The sequence below is a fragment of the Leptinotarsa decemlineata genome, unplaced genomic scaffold (genome assembly GCF_025532065.1).
Source record: "Leptinotarsa decemlineata unplaced genomic scaffold, Ldec_3_MD MMD2_tig00002974_RagTag_RagTag, whole genome shotgun sequence".
Classification (NCBI taxonomy): Eukaryota; Metazoa; Arthropoda; class Insecta; order Coleoptera; family Chrysomelidae; genus Leptinotarsa; species Leptinotarsa decemlineata.
In genome coordinates, this window is record NW_027412578.1 from 4,999,862 (window position 1) to 5,025,791 (window position 25,930).

A 25,930-nucleotide genomic window follows, 5' to 3' on the forward strand; every position below is an offset into this window, starting at 1 on the left:
CATCGATGTCCGCTACTTCATATAATACATATACTCGATTCGATTGTACGATGGAAAAAAATAATGAAACTTACTGAATCAAAAGAAAATACATATTATTAATTAATAGTAATTATTGAAAAGGCAGATTGGCAGATGTCAACAGGGATATTTCGTAGGAGCATAATTCATTTATCGAAAATGTCAATGACGTTTCTTACAACTTGCTGAAAGTATGTTTTATTCAATCTCTATCAAAACTGAAATTCTTAAATCATGGTGAACTTTGAAACAATAAATTCCTGGAATACTAAACATAAAAATGTCGGAAGTGACGAAAGAGCTATACATTTGGTCCGGCGAGAGAATGTACATGCGATAAAATATATACTTTCACTAGCGACCCGGCAAACGTTATTTTGCCACAAAAAGCATTTCTATCAGAACAATAACACTTACAAATAATATTAACGCCTTCATGCTATAGTGTGTACAATATTTTTCAATGGTACAATGTCCGTGCGAAAAACATGATGCTCAAATCCAAGCCACTAACAGATATTATTTGGCCTTGGGACTGATTGAAGTCATCGCAAATGTCAATCTAATTGTAAATCGCACACGTTCAAAATAAATTGGCACATCTGTAGGTATAATAGGAATTAATGGTATTATTAGGTTTTGACCTCGGAACTTGATATTCAAAATACTGGCTTCGACAACGTTGTTCATTAATCTTGTAATGACTAATCGCGAGTCGTTGCACAGCCGTGGTGGATTCAAATTACGGAACAATCCAACCTTCAGTTTTAAATTATGCGTTGGCATGCCTGGCAAACACAATTGGATAATTCACAGCTTCAGTGGCAATGCAAACTGTATCTACGTCCGATGGATAAACAATAATAGTGGCCGAAAACTGTGTAGGGAGTGAGAGAAGGATTATTGTGTGACCGAGAAATGAGACCGGCTTCGTTCTCATCCCTACTCCTTTCTGTTTACTGAGTGAGAAGTGACACCGGTATACTCCTGGCGGAAATAACTGATCTATGATCAAGGTTAAAAATGATAAAATTTCTAAAATGGCTGTGAAAAATAGGGATTGGTTATACAAGGGTTAATTGAGGGTTGAATTTTTTATAATACCACATAAAAAAATAAAAACAAAATTCTGTCCCACAAATTGATGACGTAGCCTTTATCGTTTGACAGCTTACATTGTTTACATTACTACAATTTCTTGAGATTCATTTTTTCCAAAGGAGACTTCGTTGAAGAAAAATAAATAATTACGTAATTCCGACTAAACTTTGACAATTTCAAAACATACTTTTCGATAACTATTACTCGTATTGTTTTTTAGTGCCCCAATTTTTTGAAAATCGAATATTTCAATATACTTTGTGATCAGTATTAACGACAAGTTTCACAAAATTACTCTGAATCTCAAAAATCATAAATTTTGACTTCACTGTTTGATAATGATGAAGACAATTTTGTTGTTCTGAAATCATGTTTTCTACCGGAAAATGGGGCCACAGTAATGCTTCATTTGAAATTATACAAATTTCACTAGCTACTTCACTGATGGCATCATCAATATTTTTTTTTGTTTCAGAATAAAACATGCAGGAAACTGTGTGGGCTCGTGACCATACCGAAGGTTACGTCTTGGGTAGAATCACAGAAATCCTTGCAGATGGAGCCGAAGTAATACCTTTAAGTTCTAAATTTCCTAAAAGGGTGCTTCCATTCAATGAAATTTTCACTGCCAACCCAGATAAGGACAAGGACTATGAGGACAATTGTGAGTACCCGCCCTGTAATACAAACTATATTTTTTAAAAAACATGTTGAAAAATCTTCAAGAACAATTTTAATAAATGATAATCATTTTAGGTGAAATGATGTATCTGAATGAAGGGACTTTACTCAACAATATACGTACTCGGTATTATGCTGACAAAATATATGTAAGTATTCTGAGATTCCATAAGACAAATATAACATACTCGTAAATCAAATTTAATTGCTGATGTGAATGAAAATAGGAATTTTCGGTTTCGGCCAATCATTCAATGACAATATGTATAGTCTTGTCATAGTATACTGTGGTATGGTTTATAACTGGGAAACAATAAACAATGCGTCGATATTGATAATAACAATTTTTTCATTGTGTTGGAAAAAAAAACGCTTAAAGGCGTTCTTCTTACACATTATCCAATCTAGCGTTCCCCTTGGAGGAGAGGCTTACCAAAAATGCAAAATAAGACATATTTATACAGAGCATTCCTACAAAAACTTCCTCTTCCGTTATTAAGAAACGAAGGGTATCCAATAAAGCATCTCTGTTTTTTTTTTCAAAATTGGTACGTTTGTTATCGAGAAATTCGGTGTTGAATATTTTCTTTGAAAAAAAAAAACGTACATATTTTCAGTATATTATTTTTTTATTCATCTTTATTCTCTTTCAAATGAAGAAATAAAATAAATTCGATTCAGTCGAGCTTTCAAAATTGTTCATTTTCTTCATCAAGACTTTCTATAAAATACAAGATGGTAATTGTATAAAAACATAAGATATAAATATGTACTTGTAAACATGAAATGAATATGAAGTGAATCGATGAATAACATGAAAGATTTCATAAAATGACAAATCAAAATGACAGACATATTTTCATTAGTTATAGATGCTCAAATGTTCCAATATTTTATTTTAAGTTTGTCATTAGTGAACTAACACTAATGTTAACGAGTCGATCTACTGGTATCATTCAGTAGTACTCTAAAACGGTCAACTCTGCGACAATTCCAATGACTTTCCATAACTCGAATTTGCAAAGCTCTCCAAACTCCTTTCTTTGAATTTTTCAGTCATACGTAGCCAACATTTTGATAGCAGTCAACCCTTACAAAGACATTTCATCTCTCTACTCACCTGAAACAATCAAAACGTACAAAGGAAAATCCCTCGGACAAAAACCTCCTCATATATTCGCTATAGCTGACAAAGCCTACCGTGACATGTATGTACTGAAACAATCACAATCTATAATAGTCAGTGGAGAATCCGGAGCCGGAAAAACCGAATCGACCAAGCATCTGCTGAAGTTCCTCTGCGATAACTGGGGAGCTGCAGTTGGCACTCTGGAGAAGAAAATCCTTGATGCCAATCCGGTCTTGGAGGCGTTCGGAAACGCTAAAACTACCAGGAATAATAACAGTTCTAGGTTTGGAAAGTTCATCGAACTCCATTTCGATGATAAGTTCAAAGTGGCTGGAGGATATATATCCCACTATCTCTTGGAAAAATCTAGGATTTGTTCTACCGAAGGAGACGAAAGAAGCTACCACATATTTTACATGCTGATGGCAGGGGCTCCGGAAGGGTTGAGGAATCAGCTGAGCTTGACGCAACCAGACGACTTCAATGTAAGTATTTGAAATCTTGGTTAGCTGTTATATTTACAACTGATTAATTCATATTATATTTGTGGTAAATTCGAGAAATAAATATCCAGCTTCCTCAGTTTCCTCGTAGGTCTGATGGTCATCTTCTTTGACGTCTTCTATTGTAGAAAGGTTGTATGTGTCTGAACAGGTAGTATTCGTAAAGAGTAATTTATCAGATCAAAGGCCTATGCATCATGAAACACCTCAAGGATCCATCATGGGCCAATTTCTCTTTGTTATCTATATAAATCGTGTTTTATCATCTATTTACTATATAAATTTGCTTTGCCACAGTGTTAAATTCAAATTCTGATATCACTGTTTGGTGTTGGGATAGAACTCCAGAACTTAGTATTCAGTTGTACTCCTTTCCATATATTGTATCATTGTTAATTAACATTACTCTATGTAGTTCCTGAGGTTCGACACTTGGAGATTTAGTAATAATGTGAGAAAGTTGTAAAAAATAAAAAGTATCATATATATCATTATCCTATATATCATTATCCGCCATATGTTATAACATGGCGCAGTAGGATAATGTTATATGATATATTCTGGCAGCATTATCCTACTGCGCCATGTTATAACATGGCGCAGTAGGATAATGATGCCAGAATGAAAGAAGTTGAATTTGTCAGGTCAAAATGCGGTGTTGTAAGAAAATCATATATGGAAACCAGCACAAATTATTGAATTTGCTAAAGTAGTCACTTCCTTCAAGGTTGAAAAAGAGGGGGAAAATATTGTAGAAGAAAAACTTTTCGATTAAAAAAAAAAAACTCACGTGATTATAGGTTTAATGAAATAGAGCGTGATAATGACAATGGGGAAAACATTCCACATAGTTCATTTTGCTTTGTCAGTTGAAAAAATCATTGAGCCATGAAACACTTTCTCACTTTCTGTTATTCCTCCTCTGTCACCTTTTATATGGGAGGGATACTCATCTGGGGTTGATCTACTTACGCCATCATAGACTTTTGTCTATGCTCTCCAAACACTTGAATTATCATAATTATGAAACTAAAAGTACGAGAAGTTTCAGATAGCCGAAGTTCAGACTTGATATATGGATAATAAATTCTCTGGATCTTAAATTATTTAACAAATTTCCGCATTACGTGACTGAATGGATCAGGGGTCTCCAAACTACGGCCCGCGGGCAAAATCCGGCCCGCCAGTGTCATCAATCCGGCCCGCGACAGCCAATGATTTACTGTCATCAATCTGGCCCGCAACAGCCAATGATTACCTAATTGTTGTTACTATTGCTGTGATAAGTTGAAGAAGAAAACACATAATGATAATTACTCGGTTTTATTTACTTGCAAGGTAAAACTTTTTACGTAATTGCGATTGAAATATTATTATTTTCTGCCTGAAGGATTTGATATTGGTGTATAAATCAGGGAGAAGCTGATTTTCTCCTTGCAATCTCAAATTCAGTTCGTTCATATGATTTGTCAAATCGACATAGAAGGCTAACTTCCACATCCATTCACTATTTTCTAAATCGGCAAAAGGGCGCTGCTTCTCATTTAAAAAAAAATCGATCTCTGCTCGAAGTTCAAAAACTATAGACTTTTCCGCAACTAAGCCAGCGTACGGCAGTATGATATGGTAAATCATTTTCTCCAATCTGTTGAATAAACTCGCGGAATTGTCGGTGATTCAGCCCAGTGGATCTGATGAAGTTAACAACTGATATGACTGGTTTTAGAACTTCAGACATATCCAAACATTTTCCGCACAAAGACTGTTGATGAATGATACAATGTAAGACTAATGGTTTTGAACCACCATCATTTTCTACAGCCTTTGACACAAGTGCAACCACTCCTTTATTTTTACCATACATATTTTTGCTTCCATCAGTTGTTATAGATTTCAAATTTCTGCATCGAAGGTTCTTTTTATTAATGACATTTTCAACTCCCTTAAAAATATCTGCCCCAGTTGTGGGGCCGTGAATACTATCAATATCAAGAAGTTCTTCATACACTTCATAGCTTTTATCTACTCCGCAAATAAAAATCAACACCTGAGCAGTATCTGACACATCCGTTGACTCATCCAATGCTAGAGAAAACCACTCATGATGTCCATTTTTGTCAGACAGTTGAGATGAGATATTTTCTGCAATGTCTTGCACCCTCCGAGCCACGGTGTTTGCTGATAAACTGATACTTTTAAATAAATTTACCTTTTCGGGGCATATTTCTTCGGCTACTGCAATCAAGCATTCTTTTATCATTTCTCCATCGGTGAATGTTTTGCCACGTTTCCCGATTTCAAGAGCCACACGAAAGCTGACGCGAGTTGCAGACTCTTGTTCAGTATTCGCTTTGGTAAACAAAGATTGCTGCGATTTGAGTCCGCGTTTCAAAGCTTCGAATTTTTCCTTCCGCAAACTTCCTGTATACTTGGAGTAACTTTGAAGATGTTTCGATTCATAGTGTCGTTTAATGTTATAATCTTTGAGAACAGCTATGGTTTTATTACAAATTAAACATAGCGCCTTATTACTGGACTCAATCACAAAATACTGAAAGTTCCATTTTTCTTGGAACTTCTTGCATTCACTGTCGATTTTTCGCTTCTTTTCCATACTAACAAATCACATATAAAAACAATAAGTCAAATCAAAATACTTTTATTGACGGGTGTTACTTTATTTCACAATAGACAGTTTCGCTTCCTTCGCCTTTCCTACGCAGACTAACTCGCAGTTGCGCCGCTATCCTTTTTATATGCAGTTATTACTGCCATCTCGAGGTGATCGGAATACACTAGCTAGAACCAGAACTTTCTCGAACCAACGCGGTAATTCCAAATATTTAATTACGCCTAATGCCACCTAGCGGGTAGCTGAAAAAGATAGTACATAGTACCACTACTCGCCACTAGATGTCGTCGAGTGTCACAATACACAATAATAATTGAAATGCAAAAAAGCGTAAGTTTGCTTAGGTAACGCACTTTGGACTATCCTAGTCTAGAAATATAGTTAAGGGCAGAAAGTGGCCCTTGGAACAAACTGAAAAAATCATTATGGCCCGAAGGCTTCAAAGTTTGGAGACCCCTGGAATAGATCATCAGAGTTTTCAGATTAACAGAAGAAAAGTCCAGAAAAAAAAGTTAATGTTTTGTACACGAGATGGAGCTGTAACTAGTTAACAATCTTTCTCTTAGACGAAGCTTTTTATGCAATCGAGCCGCGTTAAAATCAATTGAGTCTGAGGCACTTTCCTGTTTGGCTCGGATCTTTCCTGCACTGGCGAGAGGTAATACCTCGAAACCGGTCTGTAGGTGATCTACTCGAATAATTTCAGCAAGTTCCTGCTGCTAGATGAAAGAGATACATCTGCGAGACTAACCTCTGAGATATCTTGCATACATGTCTGTCGGATATAATTCAATCTCTAGCGTGGCATTAGCCGGGAAAGTAGTGTTTTCAGGCAGGCCAAAACCTTTGGTGCAGGTATAGTGCAGATATGAATGTTTCAAAATTGTTTTTTGAAATATGCATTTTGTTTTAATTCGATTTTCTACATGATTTCGTTTATATATTCATTTTTATTGTGGATATTTTTAAACTTGCTAGACAATTCAGTGGTAAATTTTTGTTATATTCATGTTTCCTCAATTTTTGGAACTGTGTCGGCTCTGGTTGTTACACTATTTTACATTCTACTTTGCATTTTCAAAATCCGTAATTTGGTTTTGAAAATAATTTACAGGTAATATAATATTTTGTGAATAATAGGTATACATAACTTTAAAATTTGTTCACAGTATTTGAAAATGGGCTGTACAAAATACTTCGCTTCGAATGCAAATGAAAAAAAGCTAAATCCTGCACAGAAGAGTGCTGCCCACAAAAAAGGCGGACCACTGAGGGATATAATTCTAGATGATCTAGATGGCTTCACTGAATTGGATCAAGCATTAGTCCGCTTGGGTATGACTGACACTGAAAGACTGCAAATCTACACAACTGTGGCAGCTGTCCTCCATCTTGGCAACATTGAATTCGAAGAAAACCCAGAAGATACCAGGGGTGGCTGTAGAGTGGTTGCTTCCAGAGAAAAATCACTCTTGATCGCTTCCAAGTTGCTCGAAATTGATCCAAGTGAACTGAAGCAAGCTTTGGTATCGAGGGTTATGCAGAGCAGCAGAGGAGGGGTTAAAGGCACTGTTATAATGGTGCCTTTGAAGAAATACGAAGCCAATAACGCTAGAGATGCTCTTGCCAAAGCTGTATATAGCAACCTCTTTGATTATATTGTTAACCGTATCAATAAGAGCATACCATTCCAGTCTTCTAGTTACTATATCGGTGTATTGGATATCGCTGGTTTTGGTAAGCAATTTTTTTACTTATGTTATCAAATGGCTAATGTAAACTTCATTCAGTTTTTTAATTAAGACGGGTTTACACCAAACGGTCTCCCTTGCGACTAGTTTCGTTTTCAAAATCAGAAACTGAAAACTTGTTTCACTTTCGAAAACAAACTCGAATTCCACCAAACAGACAAAAATCAGCCATAGTCGCGTAGTAGCGTAGTAGCGAACGAATAAAATGATGGCACATTGAATAAATTATGACATAGGAATCGATGGTCAGATCCATCATCCTAATTTTCTAAGAATGTTCAGTCACGAATTTGAGAACTTGTTAAATGTACTGGGACCAAAAATTTTCAAACAGTACAAATCACAGATATGTTTTATCTGAATAGTTGCTTGTTGTTGCCGCCGACCGCCTACACAGAAACATTTTGATCTTTCCGTCTGCCTATGGGACATTTCAATGTTGACAGAAACAGTCGCCCGCGACAGGGTCTTCAAAATGTTTCTGATTTTGACAACTCAAGTTTTTGTTTTGTCAAAATCGACACCGTTGCTGTTTTGTTGTAATTTTATCGATTTGGTGGAAATCCGTCTTTAAACATGTCTTCATCATTCACTCTTCATGGTTTGCGACTTTGACTTTGAAGTTTGTAGCAACCATTAATTGAGAAATTGAGAAAATAAATCGCGGTTCTCTGGCGGTGCATCTTCCTTTTTTGCATAAGCTTAGGAAGCCTTGTTCTTTGATTCAGCAAACTTTAATAGTCTCATAGTCACTATAAGTTGATTAAAAATTGAAAATATCTCAAAAACATAAATAGGTATGCAAAAAGGTCGAAACAAAAAATGTAGGGATTCAAAATTTCTATGAAATCATCCGTAATCACTTTTGACGTTATCTATATGATAAAAAATGTTATTTTACCAAAATTATTTTTTTTAGTTTATTTTTTTAACATTTTTACATTTTTTTAATCCATTTAAAAATGAATTGCCCCTGAGTTTACGCTTTGGGTCTTCCGGTATGAGGCGAGAAAAAAGATATAAAGGAATAAGAGTAGAGAAAGGTTAATGCAGTCAAGCTGCTGGAAAATTATTCCATGAAAATCAAAAGATTAATAAATAAGTAACATTCCGATCATTCCCATATTGATTTCAATTTAAGAGCCACCGGTAGACAGCTGTTTCAGCCTATTAGGCATCATCAGTACTGGGCAGGCGGTCCTCGATTGAAGACAATTACTTTACTTTTCTTGGTTTTTCACATTTTGTCTTTTGTCGAGGACCGCCTGCCCGGTACTGACGATGCCCAATAGGCTGAAACAGCTGTCTACCGTTGGCTCTTAAATTGAAATCAATATGGGAATGATCAGAATGTTACTTATTTATTAATCTTATATACACATAAAACTCTTTCATTGTAGATAATTTCTGAATCGTTTGGAGATCTTTGATATTATAATTGTATTTAATTTGTGTTAGGTACTGTTAAAATCATTTAATTCCAGAATATTTTCATTGAAAATATTAATATTGTATTTATGAAGAGAAAACAAAATTATGAACAAAAAATAGAAGATGAGGAGACTCCGATGAATAAACAATGAAACGAGCAATATAAATAAGTAGATACCATGAAGGTAATAATGCTGAACTGATAATAAAAAGTATGAAAATTCATTTACATTAAATATGAATGAAAAAACTTTATTATATCTATCAATGTTTCAGAATTTGAAATGTATAAAATAACCAAGTAAACATGTAACTGATAAGATATGAAATTTATCAATAATTGAAAAATAGAGATTGTCAAAATTGATTACATAAGTGATTTGATATTGGAAAAACCATCTGATTAAGGTTGAATGGTTATATTTTGTAACGATTTATTTGTAGGTAAGCTAAGTACACTGATAATCACGAGATAATTTAGCAAACAAATTGTTTGCTAAATAATATGGTAATTCTATGGCCCTAGTAGTGCTAGTACTGAATCTAGTTGACCTCAGACCTCAATAATTCATTCACCAAATATTCGCATTCTCCTCCAAAATTCTTTCAGAGTGGTCTATATTCTGCATTTAAAAACGAACAAATTTAAAAAAATTAAAAAAAGTGCGAAATTTCGATGCATGGGTAATGAGGCTCAACCACTGAAATGCCAATAATAATAATAATAGTAATTCATTCATTTCGCTTCGCTTGTTGAAAACAAAACAGTGGATAACAAAGCAAAAAAAAAGAAATTTGTGTCGACCATTATTCGTTAAATATAAAATCCTGACACTGACACCAGTAGCTCTGTTCATATAGAAAAATATTTTATTAGCAATTCCAGCCTCTATCTAATCTTGTCTTTTTTTTCTGATTGATTCGGCCGTTACTTGATGAAGATCCATAGTAATTTCAAAAACTACACCTGATGATTTGATCTCCACAAACTTTATTTGAAAAATATATATCACAACATGTTTCGTTAAAACATTAGCTTTTTCAAGTGATTTGCTTGAAGAAGCTAATGATTTAGTGAAACATGTGATATATTTTTCAAAAAAGTTTGTGGAGAATCGTCAGGTGTAGTTTCTGAAAATCTAATCTTGTCACAAAGATTCTCTGATATACAATGATTGTAAAATATTAAAGCATCCACCAGTGAAAATAATAAAAGAAACAATGAAAACGTCACCCAAAAATAGCCATCGTTTTACTGATTTTTCATGATATATTTCAAATGTGATTAATTACCAGTTCTAAAGTTTTTTATAAAAGTTGTCCTAGGGTGATTACCTTTGTCTGATGTACCTATTATATTTGTTCCTTTTATATTTTTTCAATATGGCTCTGTCAATGAGAATTTTAAATTTTTCTGTTGCAAAGTTCTTCAGTATATCGAAAATTGCGAGAAATTAATTTGGGTTCAGACTACATATAAGTAATCACATAAGACTCCTTTAAGTTTTTTTTCGAATACTTCCTTATAATAAAGTCTGCTTTTGAAATAAAATGTCTACAAGATGTTCAAGGCAATTATAGTAAAATGACTCGAAACAAGATTTATTTACCATCTGTACTTAGTGGCGAAAACGTTTTTTCAGAATTCTTCACCGTTAATAGTTTCGAACAGTTCTGCATCAATTACTGCAATGAAAAACTCCAACAATTTTTTAACGATAGAATTCTCAAATCCGAACAAGAACTGTACCAAAAGGAAGGCCTGAATATACCAGAAATCAAATTTGTTGATAATCAAGACTGCATCGGTAAGTCGAGGTTTTTTCTCATGAGGAAAGCAAAATATCAATGACTTCTTCCTTACAGATCTCATTGAAACCAAAAATAAGGGCATTTTAACTCTACTCGATGAAGAGTCTAAACTCCCCAAACCATCCCCAGCTCATTTCACTGAAGAAGTTCACAAGATTTGGTCCAAGGAATATAGGCTAGGTTTACCCGTTCTTCCAAGTTGAAGGCACATAGGAGCCTCAGGGAGAGTGAAGGATTTTTGATCAGACATTTTGCTGGAGCTGTTTGTTACCAAACGGTTAGTGTGGATGTACCTTTTCAGGAAATCATTTGTTTTTACAAGTCTTTTGTTATTTTCAGAAATATTTCATCGACAAAAATAACGATGCACTTCATGCATCTCTGGAAGGAATCATTCAAGAGAGTAAAATCAAGTTCATTCAAAATTTGTTTTCCACGTCTAATACATTGAAGGGCAAACTTGGTTTTACAAGTGTCAGTAACAAATTCAAAATTCAGTTGGGGGAACTGATGGAGAAACTGAGAAGTAACGTGAGTAACATTTTCAGAAAAGTAAAACAGCTTTCACACAAAATAAATTTTCATTGTAGGGTACAAACTTTATACGTTGCATCAAGCCTAACAATAAAATGGTGGACCAGCAGTTCGATGGTAATTTGAGTTTGATGCAACTGAAATGTTCCGGTATGACAAATGTGTTGGAGCTTATGGAATATGGTTATCCGAGCAGAACTTCTTTTGCTGAATTGCATTCCATGTACAAAGAGTATCTTCCAAAAGAGTTGAAGATGTTGGGCCCTAGAATGTTTTGCGAGGTAAGGAAGTTTAAATACAGTTCAATGAACATGAAAATAATTCAGGTTCTGTTGAATGAAACTTTGATGGTTTATTATAAGTACACTAAACAATTGCCAAGATACCCACATAATCTCCTGAGATGACTAACTATTAACTGTTGATATAATAGGGAATTTTTAAGAAAACACTTTTTTGGCTTCCTTCTCCATTTATATACAGGGCTATTCAAATTCGTTTCTGTACATTCGTTTTCTGTACATAAACGATAAGAGATAGAGTGTCGGTTAAATTGTGGCAAAGTTGAGTATTTTAGAGACCTATTCAATGATGTAAAAAAATCGAATATAGCTCTTTTGGTTCTGGAGATATACAGGAAAAACCAAAAAATCTCAAATACTTTTTTTGCCTATATCTTCTTTATTCGCAGACATATTGAAAATCTGTCCACATTTTGCCATTGGCACTTGATGCCAATGGCAAAATGTGGACAGAATATGTCATTGAATCTTTTATACAGGGTGTCATCTGACTTGGGCCACCCCCATCTTTGAATTTTTAAATACGGACCTATATTTTTTGTTGTAGTTTTTGTATCGCCGACATTCACTTCATACTGAGAAATTAAATTAAATTTTATATTTTTTTTATGTTTCGGTAATATTTGATTATAATTGTGTGAATTATTCCCTTTCAAATTACGGCCCTGGAAATTGGTTGGCATGGTACGTCTCCCTATGTACCGTAGAGTTTTTCTAGAGTTTTTTTTTCAGTCTTAGGTACCTATTCATATTTTTTCCATTGCTCCGAGCTTTTTCTACAATGAACTTCGAATAAGAAAACCTTTTATGATTATCTGAAACATATCTATAACAAAAATATATGTGTTTTGATGAGCAGAAAAAAAAATGAGAGCAATAATAACATCCGAAACGAACACTATAATTGTAATGAAAATTGAAATAAAGTAATTCATATACACAAAAAAATTAATTGCGCAATAAATGTTCGAATTGGAGCTCTTCCATTTCGAGCCATTTTTGAACTCGGTTTTTTCATACTATTTATTGCCGTTAATACACTAATTTGATGCATTGTTGCGAAATCATTCAAAATCCTCAATCTCGAATCTTCCACATTTTCTATCTCTCTGCCAGCGTAAATCGTATGTTTCACTGTCCCCCATAGGAGATAGTCCAAAATAGTAAGATCTGGTGATCGTGCAGGCCATCTTATTGACCCATTATTTGTTTCGAAATGGAAGGACTCCAATTCGAACATTTATTGCGCCATTGATTTTTGTGTGTGTATAAATTACTTCATTTCAATTTTCATTACAATTATAGTGTTCGTTTCGGATGTTATTATTGCCATAATTTCTTTTTCTGCTCATCAAAACACATATAATATATTTTTGTTACAGATATGTTTCAAATAATCATAAAAGGTTTTCTTATTCGAAGTTCATTGTAGAAAAAGCAAGGAGCAATGGGAAAAATATGAATAGGGAGACGTTAAAGTTGCTATTTTGTTTTTATTCAACCAGGCCAACCAATTTCCAGGGCAGTAATTTAAAAGGGAATAATTCACACAATTATAATCAAATATTACCGAAACATCCTAAAATATAAAATTGAATTTAATTTCTCAGTATGAAGTGAATGTCTGCGATACATAAACTTCAACAAAAAATACAGGTCCGTATTTAAAAATTCAAAGATGGGTGTGACCCAAGCCAGATGACACCCTGTATAAAATATTCCATGACATATTCTGATAGCCCACATCAAGTGCCAATAGCAACATGTGGACAGATTTTCAATATATCTGCGAATAAAGAAGATATAGGCAAAAAATAATTTGGGATTTTTTGGTTTTTCCTGTATATCTCCAGAACCAAAAGAGCTATATTCGATTTTTTTACATCATTGAATAGGTCTCTAAAATACGCAACTTTGTCACAATTTAACCGACACTCTATCTCTTATCGTTTACGAGATCCCCATGTACAGAAACGAATTTGAATAGCCCTGTATAAAAAGTTGTGGACTTCTAAAAACGGAAAAATATCAAAACTTTTTAGAAAGATGTGTAGATCATACTCAGTTCTTTCTTTGTAGTGCAAACCAAAAGAAACAAATCTATATGAAAAAAATACTTTTAATTAGGAACAAGTGATTTTATCACGAATATTTGCTGTAAAAACTAAATAAGAAAAAGAGATTTCCATGTTGGTCAATGTTAGTAATTGACAGTAGTTTGTTGGGAACGATATTTTCTTTAAATTAGTACTTGGAAACCTTCTCCGTCCTCTACTTTTGTGTTTAAATCTGTTTAAAATCTGTTTTTCCGTTAATCAGCTGTCGCCCCCATACGAACGACAACTCTCAGAATTTGATAAACTTGTGCGAGCTAAGGACTAACGAGGTCTTACCTTTTAACGTGTGATTCCTTTTGGAAGTTCCCCACTCTTTGTATCTATAATTACTGGGAAAGTGGAAATCCTTAAATGTTGTTTCCCAAAAAGAGAAATTTATAATTTGAAACTTTCAATTATTTTGATCATTCATTGATAATTGAAAAATGATATTTCAAATTAATTAAGAAAAAGATATGAAAGATATAAGGTGTGAAAATATTTCACTGATGTAAATATCTAGATTCCATCAGATTAGTGTTTACTATTAAAAAAAATTCAAAGAATGTTAATAGAAACATTACTCTTATCAAGTAATACAGTGAGGCGAATACTCCTAAGAACAAAATCTCTTCAACGAATTTGGTATGGATTCTATCCAAAATGTTTGAGAAATCAGTGATGCCATAATTTATTTTTAAATTAATTCACAGTTTGGTTGATTCAAGCATATTGTTATCAATATACTCAATATATTTAACCATTTGAGCTTAACGATTATATTTACTGAATTTTTAATTTATTTCATATATTTTTTTATTATTTTATGAATTATTATGGTATTAATTTCATATGCTTTATACTTATTATATACTTAATAAAGAAAGAAGATTGTCACATCTCACAGAGAATAAAGTATATAACGATTATCTCATTAATAAATCTAATACAAATAAGTACAATAAAAATGTTTGCATGATAATAATAATCACCACCCATTATAATTGTAATATTTTTCATTCAGAAACTGCCTTCTTGGAATTTATAATTTTTTTATGTGTTTAATGTCCACATGTATGCTTTGATATAAGCATAATGTATTTTTTGTTTATAAAATGTGATGTCATGTCTAGGCATACTCAGTTGAAAAATTACGTTATGCTATCTGGTAAAACTAAAGACTGAAAGTACAGAGATGGTACAGGTAATACTGAAAACTTCTTGTAAATACCTGTTGTTAACATTTAAACAAATCAAATAAAAATGTATACTGATATTTTCTTAATAAGAACCTTTAAAAAAATAGTTAACATTCTAAGGTTATATTTATTTATATGTTCCACATTAGTACAAAACTCCACAAGTTATTAATGTGAATAACTGATTTTGATTTTCATATCTTTGAGTTCAACATGAACAACTAGATATGCCACATTAACCAAAAATTACTTTCTTTAGGCGATGCTGCATAGTTTGAAACTTAGAGAGAGAGACTTCAAATTTGGAGTGACGAAAGTATTCTTTAGACCAGGAAAGTTTGCAGAATTCGATAAAATAATGAAGTCGGATCCAGAAAACCTGCAGTCCATTGTAACCAATATAAAGCGGTGGCTGGTTTCATCAAGATGGATCAAAGCACAGTTCTGTGCTTTAACTGTGATAAAAAGTAAATGGAGGCTTTATTATGTTGTTCAGTTAGGTATTTAAAGTTGAAAGTTATTGGGTGTCGCCTTTGATTTTTGTGTTTGTTTGGTTATGCCCAATGCTGAGGAGCTTCTATTTTTTCTGTTTTGTTTGAGTTCACCGGCTTATGTCAAATGCCACACCGAATAAGAATGTACAGCTCAGCTCCCAGACTTTCTTCCTCGGTATTTTATTTTTATCCAGATTTAGTGAAGTTCTTGTAGGCCTAAATATCATGGAGCTCAAATATCACCATTTGTATTGAGGTAAAGTACAGCTCTGCAATCTTATGGAGAAAAAGCCTATCATCTTTTATACTAGTTTAACGTTTCTTAACCTTTTTCAGCCCACGGACCACTAGAAAATCAAGCATAATTTCAATAACCCCCCCTTAATAAAAATACAGGAATAAATTTCAGGCAGCTAAAATCGGATTCCAATCGTGATCTGTTGCTGTATTCATTTTTGATATATACAAGAGCAGAGAATGCTTCTTCACAGATTTATGTGGATGAGGAAAGCAGAGAATATCTCAGTGCTTTTGTTTGAAGGTGGTTGACAATGTTTCATGGTGCATTTCATTAGTTCGGACTTCCATTGTCTAATATGATATGAAATTATTTGAAATCCCTGAAAGAATCAATAAAATTAAAAGGTTAGCTAAAAAAAAATAACAATTATATTAAGCAAAAAACTGAAATTACAATGAAATGAAATACAAGCAATAATTGAAAATTGAACAATTAACAAGAAATGAAAATTAAAAATCAAAATATATCAAGTCATGTTACTTTACTAGTGAAGTGGAGTACCTAACTTGACTTGAAATATTTTAATTTTCATTTTTTGTAAATTGTTCAATTTTCAATTGTTGCTTGTATTTTATTTCATTGTAATTTCGTAATATAATTGTTATTTTTTTAGCTAATCTTTATAATTTTATTGAGTCTTTCAAGGATTTCAAATCAGAGTGTGTGTTCGGCGAGTCTTGGCCTACACCTGCCGATATAAAGGAGATGTCTCCCAGCGACCTGTCCACCTTCCTGGAAAGGATAGGATGGACGACGACCTAGGAGGACAACTCCTTGGGAGGATGTACAATGGGTCACATGTGGCCTAAGTGCGTGGGCTTACACTCACCCTCCCTACTCTACAGATACAGATTCACGTATAAATGCTTCAATATTGGCTTCAAGAGCGTCAGTCGTTGCTGGTTTATCCCTGTAGACATGAGTCTCAACATGACACCACAAGATATTCCTTGGATTGGATTGGATTATTATCCAAAAGAGTTGAATCACACGATCTAGGCGGCCAATTGACGGGCCCCAAACGAGAGATAAACTGTTCACCGAAGGCGGCTCTTAATTCGGCCATTGTTTCGCGTGCCGTGTGGCATGTGGCACCGTCTTGTTGAAACCACATGTCAGGTATGTCCAATTCTTTCATTTTGGACAACAAAAAGTCGTTAATCATCACACGGTAGCGCTTGCCATTCACAGTAACGTTCCGGCCAGGCCCGATGATGCCACCGACCCATAATCCACACCAAACAGTGACTTTTTCGGGATGCATTGGTAGCTCTTGCAATGCTTGGGGCGACGAGGCTCATTTCAACCAGAAATGAGCCTCGTCGCTGAACACAATTTTTCGATAAAAATGTTGATCTTCATTCAACTTTGCCAGCGCCCATTCACCAAATGTTAGACGTTGTGGGAGGTCGTGTGGCTTCAATTCTTGCACCAGCTGTATCTTATACGGTTTTACACCCAAATCATTCCGCAAAATTTTCCACGTAGGGGAGTAAAAGAGGCCCAATTGCTGCGAACGGTGGCGAATCGACATTTCACGGTCAACACGAACACTGGCGGATACAGCCGCAATATTTTCTTTGGTCCTCACTTTACGTATGCGTGTTGGTGGTTTAATGTCCAATAATGTAAACTGGGTTCGAAATTTAGTCACAAGCTTCCGAATAGCTCCCTCAGTCGGCCGACGAAACTGCCCATAAATTGGAAGAAGTGCACGATGCACTTTCTTCACCGAGCATGAATTTTGATAATAAAATTCAATAATTTGCAAGTGTTGTTCATTCGTATGTCGATTCATGGTTAAATTATAGACCAAACTGAACACTCATCAGGTATATTATTTTAGACAATGGAAGTCCGAACTAATGAAATGCATTTCAGTGCTTCTTCTGAAGATATGAGCCAAATATGCCATCATTGTGAGTCATTCAAAGTTATTGAAGTGATCAACATGTTTACTGGCGAGGCTTACAGAATTAATAAAAAAAAAAAAACATCTGATCTTATCTCTCAGCTCAGCGGACCTCAATACATATACCTGCGGACCCCCAGGGGTCCGCGAACCACAAGTTGAGAAACACTGCACTAGTTGATAGTTGCTCTTCTCTGTGTCTGAATTACTTGAGCATTATGGTACTTAGATATTTCAAAATGTATCCCAAATAATTATTGTACTGAAATTTTTTGACTATTAATATTCATTAATTTTGGATCATATTTACCTAGAAAAAAGGAACCATTTGAGTTCATGAAAGTATTTCTAACCGCACATTTGCTTATGAGTACGTTATGGATTTTTTTGCTGTCTTATGTCCAACATGCATATGTTATCATCGCTTTTGGAATATTTTTGATGCATCTATGTGCTAAGGATTAACGAGGTCTTACCTTTAAACGAGCAATTCCTAACACGACCAAGAGTATTGCAAATCTGTCACCAAATTTCACAGTGTAAATCACGATATAGTAGAATAAATATTCATTGAGATATGGAGCTACAGAAACACATGACATTAAAATGAACAAAACTTTTTAAATAACCTAATATATATCAAATCAAATATGTTATTTCATAACACACTCAATGCCTTTAACAAAAGATAATATCTTATTATAGTGAAAAATCAAATTGCTTGGAGGAGACAAAACCTCATCAAAATGCAAAAGGTCGTTAGAGGATATCTAGTTAGGAAGCGGCATGGTATCCGAATTCAGACTTTGAGAAATATCAGAAATTTGGACGGAAATTTGAAGAAAATAGAACAGAGTTCCAAACAGCTGAAGAAAGACAAAGATAGTGTCGCCAATGAAATCAATAATTTGAAAACACAATTTGCTGCTGCTGTTGATAAGATTAAGGTATAGTTAGTTGTCCGTAAAACATTATCTAGGACTAATAAATATATTTTTTAGAGTGATGATAAATTAGACAAAGCTTCAGTTGGAAACCTTTATGTAAAGTTACTAGAGAAAGTGAATTTGCAAATGGCAGCTCTACAGAAAAAACTTCAAGATCAGAAGATCGCTGAAGAACAAGAGAGGTTGAGGAAGATACAAGAAGAAATGGAAAGACAGCGAAAACTCAAAGAAGAGGAAGAGCGTAGGTTGAAAGAGGAAGAGGAAAATAGAAGACTAAAAGCCGAAATGGAAGCAAGGAGGAAACGAGAAGAGGAAGAACGTTTGAAACAGGTTATTATTTCAAAATTCGACTTTTAATGTTCTTTACATCAATTTGTTTCATGTTTCGTAGGAAGAGGCAGACAGGAAATTAGCCCTAGATCTGCAGAAGCAACATGAGAAAGAGGAACAAGAAGAACGTGTTTATCAGCAGCATCTTGAACAGGAAAAACAAGATCGAGAGCTGGCTCTTCGTCTGGCTAATGAGAGCAACGATCAGATTGAGGAAAGCCCACCAGTTGTTCGCAAGTAGGTTCACTTGAAATATTTATAATATTTTCATTCAGATATTTCGAAAAATCTTAAACAATTTTCTGGAATGAAATTTACCGTGTGGTTGACCTCAACTTACTATATTACAGTTCATTTCTTTCCAGTACAAAATGACAAAAATGGAGATGGACAGATTTTATTACAAATTAATTGCAAAATTTCAATCATGAAAAACTTTCTAGTAGGACAAATGTGGAGAGGTGAAATAAGTACAATATCGTTGAACAGGGTCATAAACAAAAAAAATATATAATTCTAGATAGTTGAATGGGCTACTGTTGCGACTATGAAAATTGCCTCGTTAATTATATGAAGTGAATTGAAAACGAAAAAAGTTGTCGTTTAAAAAAAGAATATCAATCGGTCCTGTCGTTTTTTATTCTGGAGAGAAAAACTTCTTCGTTTATTTTCAACTTTGTTAATTCCATCCTCTCGGGTGGGATGGATTCAGGGGTTGAGTGATACCTCTTTTGAAAGACAGATTCCTTCTTTCAATACTACATAATTTTTAAAATTATATGCAGCGGATATCGGAAAATGTTGTTTAAATAATTCAATCAATCAAAAATAAACTGTATTGACTGAAGATATTATCTTATTGACAAAGTCATTTATAAATATAAAAGTAAGAGTATAGAAAAGATGGGCTGAAATAAAAAACATGTTTTGGAGTTTCTGGGGTAATTTTGGTGTAAGCACTTGAATTATTCCATTTATGAGTTTTCAAATTGACTGCGGTTGTATAATGTATGACCGTGAGTCGTTGCTGAGACTTGTCAGTCAGTTGTTGCTGAGACTTGTCAGTCAGTTGTTGCTGAGACTTGTTGGTCAGTCGTTGCTGAGACTTGTCGGTCAGTCTTTGCTGAGACTTGTCGGTCAGTCATTGCGGAGACTTGTCAGTTTGTTGTTGCTGGGATTTCGAGACATTATTTTCGTCCTCGCATTCAGTTGTGAACCAATGTAACTGAACAGGCAGTAATTCACCAAAATCCATATTCTGTGTGGTATGGATTAATATGTGGTTTCTGACTCCTTTATATTTTATATAAAGCAAGTACTACTGTGTTTTTATTGATTTCTGTGTTATTGTGAGGTTTGCGAAAAATGTTTATAATAAAATCTTTCATTTCCATAAAAAATTAAATCAAACTCTAGTTCATTATTACATATCTATGGTTCTCTCATACTTTGTTAAACATTGGAAAAACAATTATTGGTAAAAATTATCCCTAGAAGGTAATGAATAGGTTATTTATTTATAGAGTTGTTCTTATTTTCATGATGCAGTGGTGGAGTAGAAGTGGAAAAGCCCTTCAAATTGAACAGGTATTTGACATTATTCGATTGGTAGAGTTGGTACTAATTTGGTTGTTAGATCTAGTATTGTTAGATTGATTTGTAACTAACACCAGGGGCTATGCTAACAATATCATCAACATTAAATGATAATGCTGGGTGTATCATTGTCATACTACTTGGTGCTATGAAAAGTTGACTATCTATCTTATAACCCTTTCAGTATTGTAGAAGTCACCCCTTCATGAATCGTAACATTTGAGCTGAATAGTATATGTAATAGAATTCATACCAAAAACTCATACCAAAAGTGTCACGTGTTAAAAAATTCATCACATATTTAACATATGGCCAATTACATTTCCAGACAAGTCACTTTACCCTTCGAGAGATTTGCATTCAGTAAAGTAAAATGTGTTTTGAAATATTTTCTATCTTTTCATTTATACTTCTCTTCTCTCGTAACTAATACCAAAAGTGACTCAGGTGGAAAAAAATTGATGAGAAATTCAAGGTCGTTAGATGTTCCTTCCAGGAGTTACTTCTGGTGTGAAATATTGAACAACGAATGTTTCAGATACATATTTTGCTAAACTTGAGATAATATTGATTCAATGTGTTTAATATGATTATTATAATTTTGTTTGATTTTTTGCTAACTTGAATTCTTGTTCTTATATTTTCTAACAGTTTGAGACTTCTTGGCTTCTATCATACTCTTTATGTGTCGAAACATGCCTTTTTTTTTTCAAATTCAACTCTCAACAATTAGTTCTTGAATTTCTGAGCTATCCTAGGTTGCTTGAATTTATTTTCATCTTATTGAATTTCTGTATTTCATAAAATTGTGATATGCAGCATTTATGGGAAAAAATCATATCTCATAAATAAAAAATGGCGATTCAACACCAAACCGCGCCGTTTTGACCGTAATAGGTCTCATTAATGGTGTACCAGTTATAAATGGTACGCATCAGTTGTATCATTGGTGATGGGACTATTGTGCTTTTGAGAAAAACGTGTATTGGAACAAGCTCAAAAATAAATCATCTTCAGGGCCTGATGAAGTTCCCGTATTCATTTTGAGAAGAATAATTGGCATTGTGATTGAGCCTTTAACATTTTTGGTTAATTTCCTTCTGATCTCAAAATTGGGAAAGTTATACCTGTATATAAAAAAATGCCCCGGAAACTTGGAAAAATATAGGCCTATAACAATATCCAGTAACTTCTCAAACGTTTTTGAATACTGTTAGGCACCTTCCCCTATGAAGATGGCATCTATTTGGTTTGCAGAGAACTCAAACCTGTTTTATCCAAGGCATCTTCATAGATAAATATGTCCATGCTTACTTTTACTCAGCATTGACTACTAAGCTTGACTGAGTATAACAATGTATTCGTGGTTAAGCCTAGCACCACTGATGGCAAGTTGAAACTGTGCTGTTTGGTGTTGTTTGTTTTTAGGCTCTTGTTTCATCTAATTCCATTACATTCAGAGCTACAGACTGCCGTGGGGAATCTCATTTATCTCATATAGCCATGTGAACTATTTCGTAGAAATTTCATACATGAGTACATTATCTCTATAATGTATCGTTTGGTATCAGTATCAACCTAATATTCTACTGTTTGAGTAATTCATTTTTAATTTATTGAACTTTCTTTGTTGTAAACTAGTATTAACCACTTCTAGCAAGAATTAATCAGATGAAAATCGTGTTTTCGAATACTACAATTCCAAAAAAACCTGCTCATTATGTGACATGCAGTGACCTCTTGATCATGTGATAGAAGACAGTGGTAGTATATCCTTTTATTCTAACTGATTAAATGAACTGTAATGATCCTACTAAAATAATAAGTGGGCTAAGACTTGTGAAAGTATCCATATGATAGAGAAAAGTCCCCAACCTTCTGTGATTTTCCAGATGATTAAGATTGCTGGTGATATTTTTCTGGAATTAATTTAGCAGCCTCAGAGTGTATCCTTATCGGCCTCCGTACATACAGTGCATTTCTTTTAATGCCCCCCTCCCCTTTGATTTTTTGAACGGGTCAACTCAAAAAATTGAAATTTGGGATAATGAAATTAATGCATGATTAATTACTTACTGGGCGCCATCTGGGAAGAAAATTAAATGGAAAGGGGGGTCTTGTGACACATCATTTTGAAGCTCCTGACGAATACTTCACAACCCTAGAATATGAAGTCAATATCTTCAACTATTACAAAATGGCGGAACTTTCAATAATTGCCATTCAACTACATAATATGAGGTAATAAGGTTGAGGTTAGTTCAGAAGATGCTCGAAATGGTTACCTTGAACTTGTTGACATATGAACAGTCTATCCGATATTTCACGCCGAACATTTTCGAACACAGTAACGTCAATATATCTCTACAAATATTTATTATTCTCTGCCGTATATCCAATATTGAAAGCAGGTTCAGTTTCATACATCTTTTGCTTCAAATAGCTCCATAAAAAAAGTCCAAAGATGTCAAATCTGGTGAGCGGGCTGGCCATTCTGTAGGACCTCGACGGCCAATCCAACGACCGGGAAAAGTAGTATCCAAATGAATTGATGGATGTAGCCGTTACTACGTGGTAGGAGATCATGATGAAAAGAGAAATGAAAATTTCTATGTGTTTTACCACTTCTATTTGTAACTAACGTTACTGCAGTTTCATCCTATATGGACATTTTCAAACTTGAACAAGCTTGAAAATGTCCATATAGGACCAAACTGCAGTAACGTTAGTTACAAATAGAAGTGGTTAAGAACATAGAAATTTTCATTTCTCTTTTCATCAGTATCTAAATGGTGTCTTACTTGTCTGGAGTAATGTGGTGGTGCTCCATCATGTTGGAATACAATATCCATATCGAATTTATTATGATTCGCTTCGACGATTTCAGTGATGAGAGGGTCAACAGTAGTTTCCAGCATATTCAAATATAGTTCCCCTGTTAAAAATTTTGATCAATAAATAGAGGCCCTACAATATGGTTTCCCAATATTCCTGCCGAAACGTTAATTGGGTATGTGTTTCCCGGAAAACGTGAGGGTTGGTGTCACTCCAATAACGGCAATTTTGCCTGTGAACATTGCCGTTTAAAAAAATTTACATTCGTCACTAAAACAAATAATGTGGAGATAGGTAGGATGCCTTGGAATGGTTTCTGTTTTCCGATCAGGGTCATCTTCAGTTAATTGGTGTACCATTTCAATTTTGTATGGATGATACCTATTCCTCTTTAAAAGTATCAGCACAGTAGAAGAAGACACCTCACAAACATTCACGATGGAATAAGTAGACTGTTCAGGATTTACTACCATCTCACCAATTATTTGCACTTGCTGTTCTTCCGGAATGGACGGATGACATGAGGGCTTTTTGTTATGTAGGTACACTACTGGTAGTTGTGAATTTGGATACAATTTCCCTCAAATGTTTTCTACAGATAGGACGATTCGGAAAACGTTCATTGAAAATTCTTCCGGTCTCGTGAAAGTTACGCGTTGTACCGTAAATAAAAATCGCTTCAATTTTTTCTTCCACAGCGAGAATTGACCATTTTAGAGATTGTTGACGTGGTATCTTTCTGCTAGTAAAACCGAAAACTAAATGAGAATATTGTAACAATTATGTTCATTGTAGTACTGACATTTTTTGTCGTTTTTGTATAAAAAACTTACTTAACAAACCTTATCGGGTTTTTGGAATTGCTATATGGCAGATAAAAAGGAATATTTCTAGAAATATTGATATTAATGTGTTTGTCTTAAGGAAATTATTAAATGTTCCGCCATTTTGTCGTGGGTGAAGATATTGACTTCATATTCCAGGGTTGTGTAGTATTCGTCAGGAGCTTCAAAATGGTGTGTCACAAGACCTCCTTTTCCATTTAATTTTTTTTCCAGATGGCGCCCAGTCGCTATCTTGAAAGTTTCATCTGTCAATTTCACTTCAAAATAAAGTATTTTTGCGTTAATTTCATTATCCCAAATTTCAATTTTTGAGTTTACCCGTTTAAAAAATAAAAGGGGGGTACCTTGAAGAAATGCACTGTATCTGCAATATTTAAAAAAAGGTTTTTTCGTTACTGATGAATCATAATTTTCTCGTGGTATCATATTTGAGTATACATGTATTATTATGTGTGATACTGATCTCTGATATAGATTTAAATTCATTCTTTGATATGAATAAGCGCAAAAAACAAATTGAATTATATTCAGTCTTCATCTGATCCTAGTTCAAACTTCATTGCTTTTAAACTTTTTGATTCCTCAACTTTCAAAGATATATCTTATCTTTTGGGCTTTCCAGACCTCTATTGCGTCAATTGAGAGACAATAAAAATAGCTGCTAGCTATTTCATGATATAAAATTGAGAAATAATTGTGCGCCGGTCAGAATCACATTACTCTTCCAGTAGTGAAAACATGATTTTCATCAGATGATATTTCCTGTTTTTGCTATTACATTTTTAAAAAAACAAAGAATTCACAGAATTTTCAAACCTTATTATTAAATTTGATGCAATACAGATCAGAAGCGATGAAAAATCAGCAGGCAGCACTAGCTTCGAGCAAATACGACCTTTCAAAATGGAAATACTCTGAGCTGCGAGATACGATCAATACGTCATGCGACATCGAGCTTTTGGAAGCCTGCCGTCACGAGTTCCATCGTCGCCTCAAGGTTTACCACGCTTGGAAGGCGAAGAACCGCAAGCGTACCGTGATGGACGAAAACGAACGCGCTCCCAGATCCGTCATGGAATCGGCATCTAGGACTACTAAGATGACGCAAAAGACCGTGCTGGATAACAACAGCCAACGCTATTTTCGTATTCCGTTTCAGCGACCAGGGGGCGATCCAAATAGGAGGGGTTGGTGGTACGCACATTTCGATGGGCAGTATGTGGCAAGACAGATGGAACTGCATCCTGACAAGCCTCCAATTTTGTTGGTAGCCGGTAAGAATTTTTTGTTTGATCCGGGTTTTTACCACCACTTGTAAAAAGATTCAGATAATTGGGTGTCATCCAAATTCAGATTAGTCAAGGAGTTTTAAGATATATATTATTACAATCTCTATAGTCATTATAAAATACGAGAGAAAAGTTACTTTTGGCAACTTATGAAAATTAATTTTTTTAGAACATATCACTTCTGAAGTT

At 34.3% G+C, this 25,930-nt stretch overlaps 1 protein-coding gene across 1 annotated transcript in view; it reads left to right on the plus strand.

Annotated features, from left to right (window-relative positions):
- jar (Myosin heavy chain 95F jaguar) overlaps positions 1–25,930 on the plus strand; it is a 74,869-nt gene that overhangs the window by 47,246 nt on the left and 1,693 nt on the right. Inside the window, 15 exon segments of the mRNA XM_074177328.1 lie at positions 1,598–1,786; positions 1,879–1,952; positions 2,860–3,417; positions 7,237–7,804; positions 10,893–11,057; positions 11,116–11,247; positions 11,250–11,338; positions 11,401–11,592; positions 11,652–11,876; positions 15,452–15,659; positions 18,605–18,846; positions 18,901–19,176; positions 19,238–19,413; positions 20,725–20,763; positions 25,296–25,726. Of these exon segments, the coding sequence (XP_074033429.1) occupies positions 1,606–1,786; positions 1,879–1,952; positions 2,860–3,417; positions 7,237–7,804; positions 10,893–11,057; positions 11,116–11,247; positions 11,250–11,338; positions 11,401–11,592; positions 11,652–11,876; positions 15,452–15,659; positions 18,605–18,846; positions 18,901–19,176; positions 19,238–19,413; positions 20,725–20,763; positions 25,296–25,726 (3,556 nt within the window). The 5' untranslated portion in view covers positions 1,598–1,605.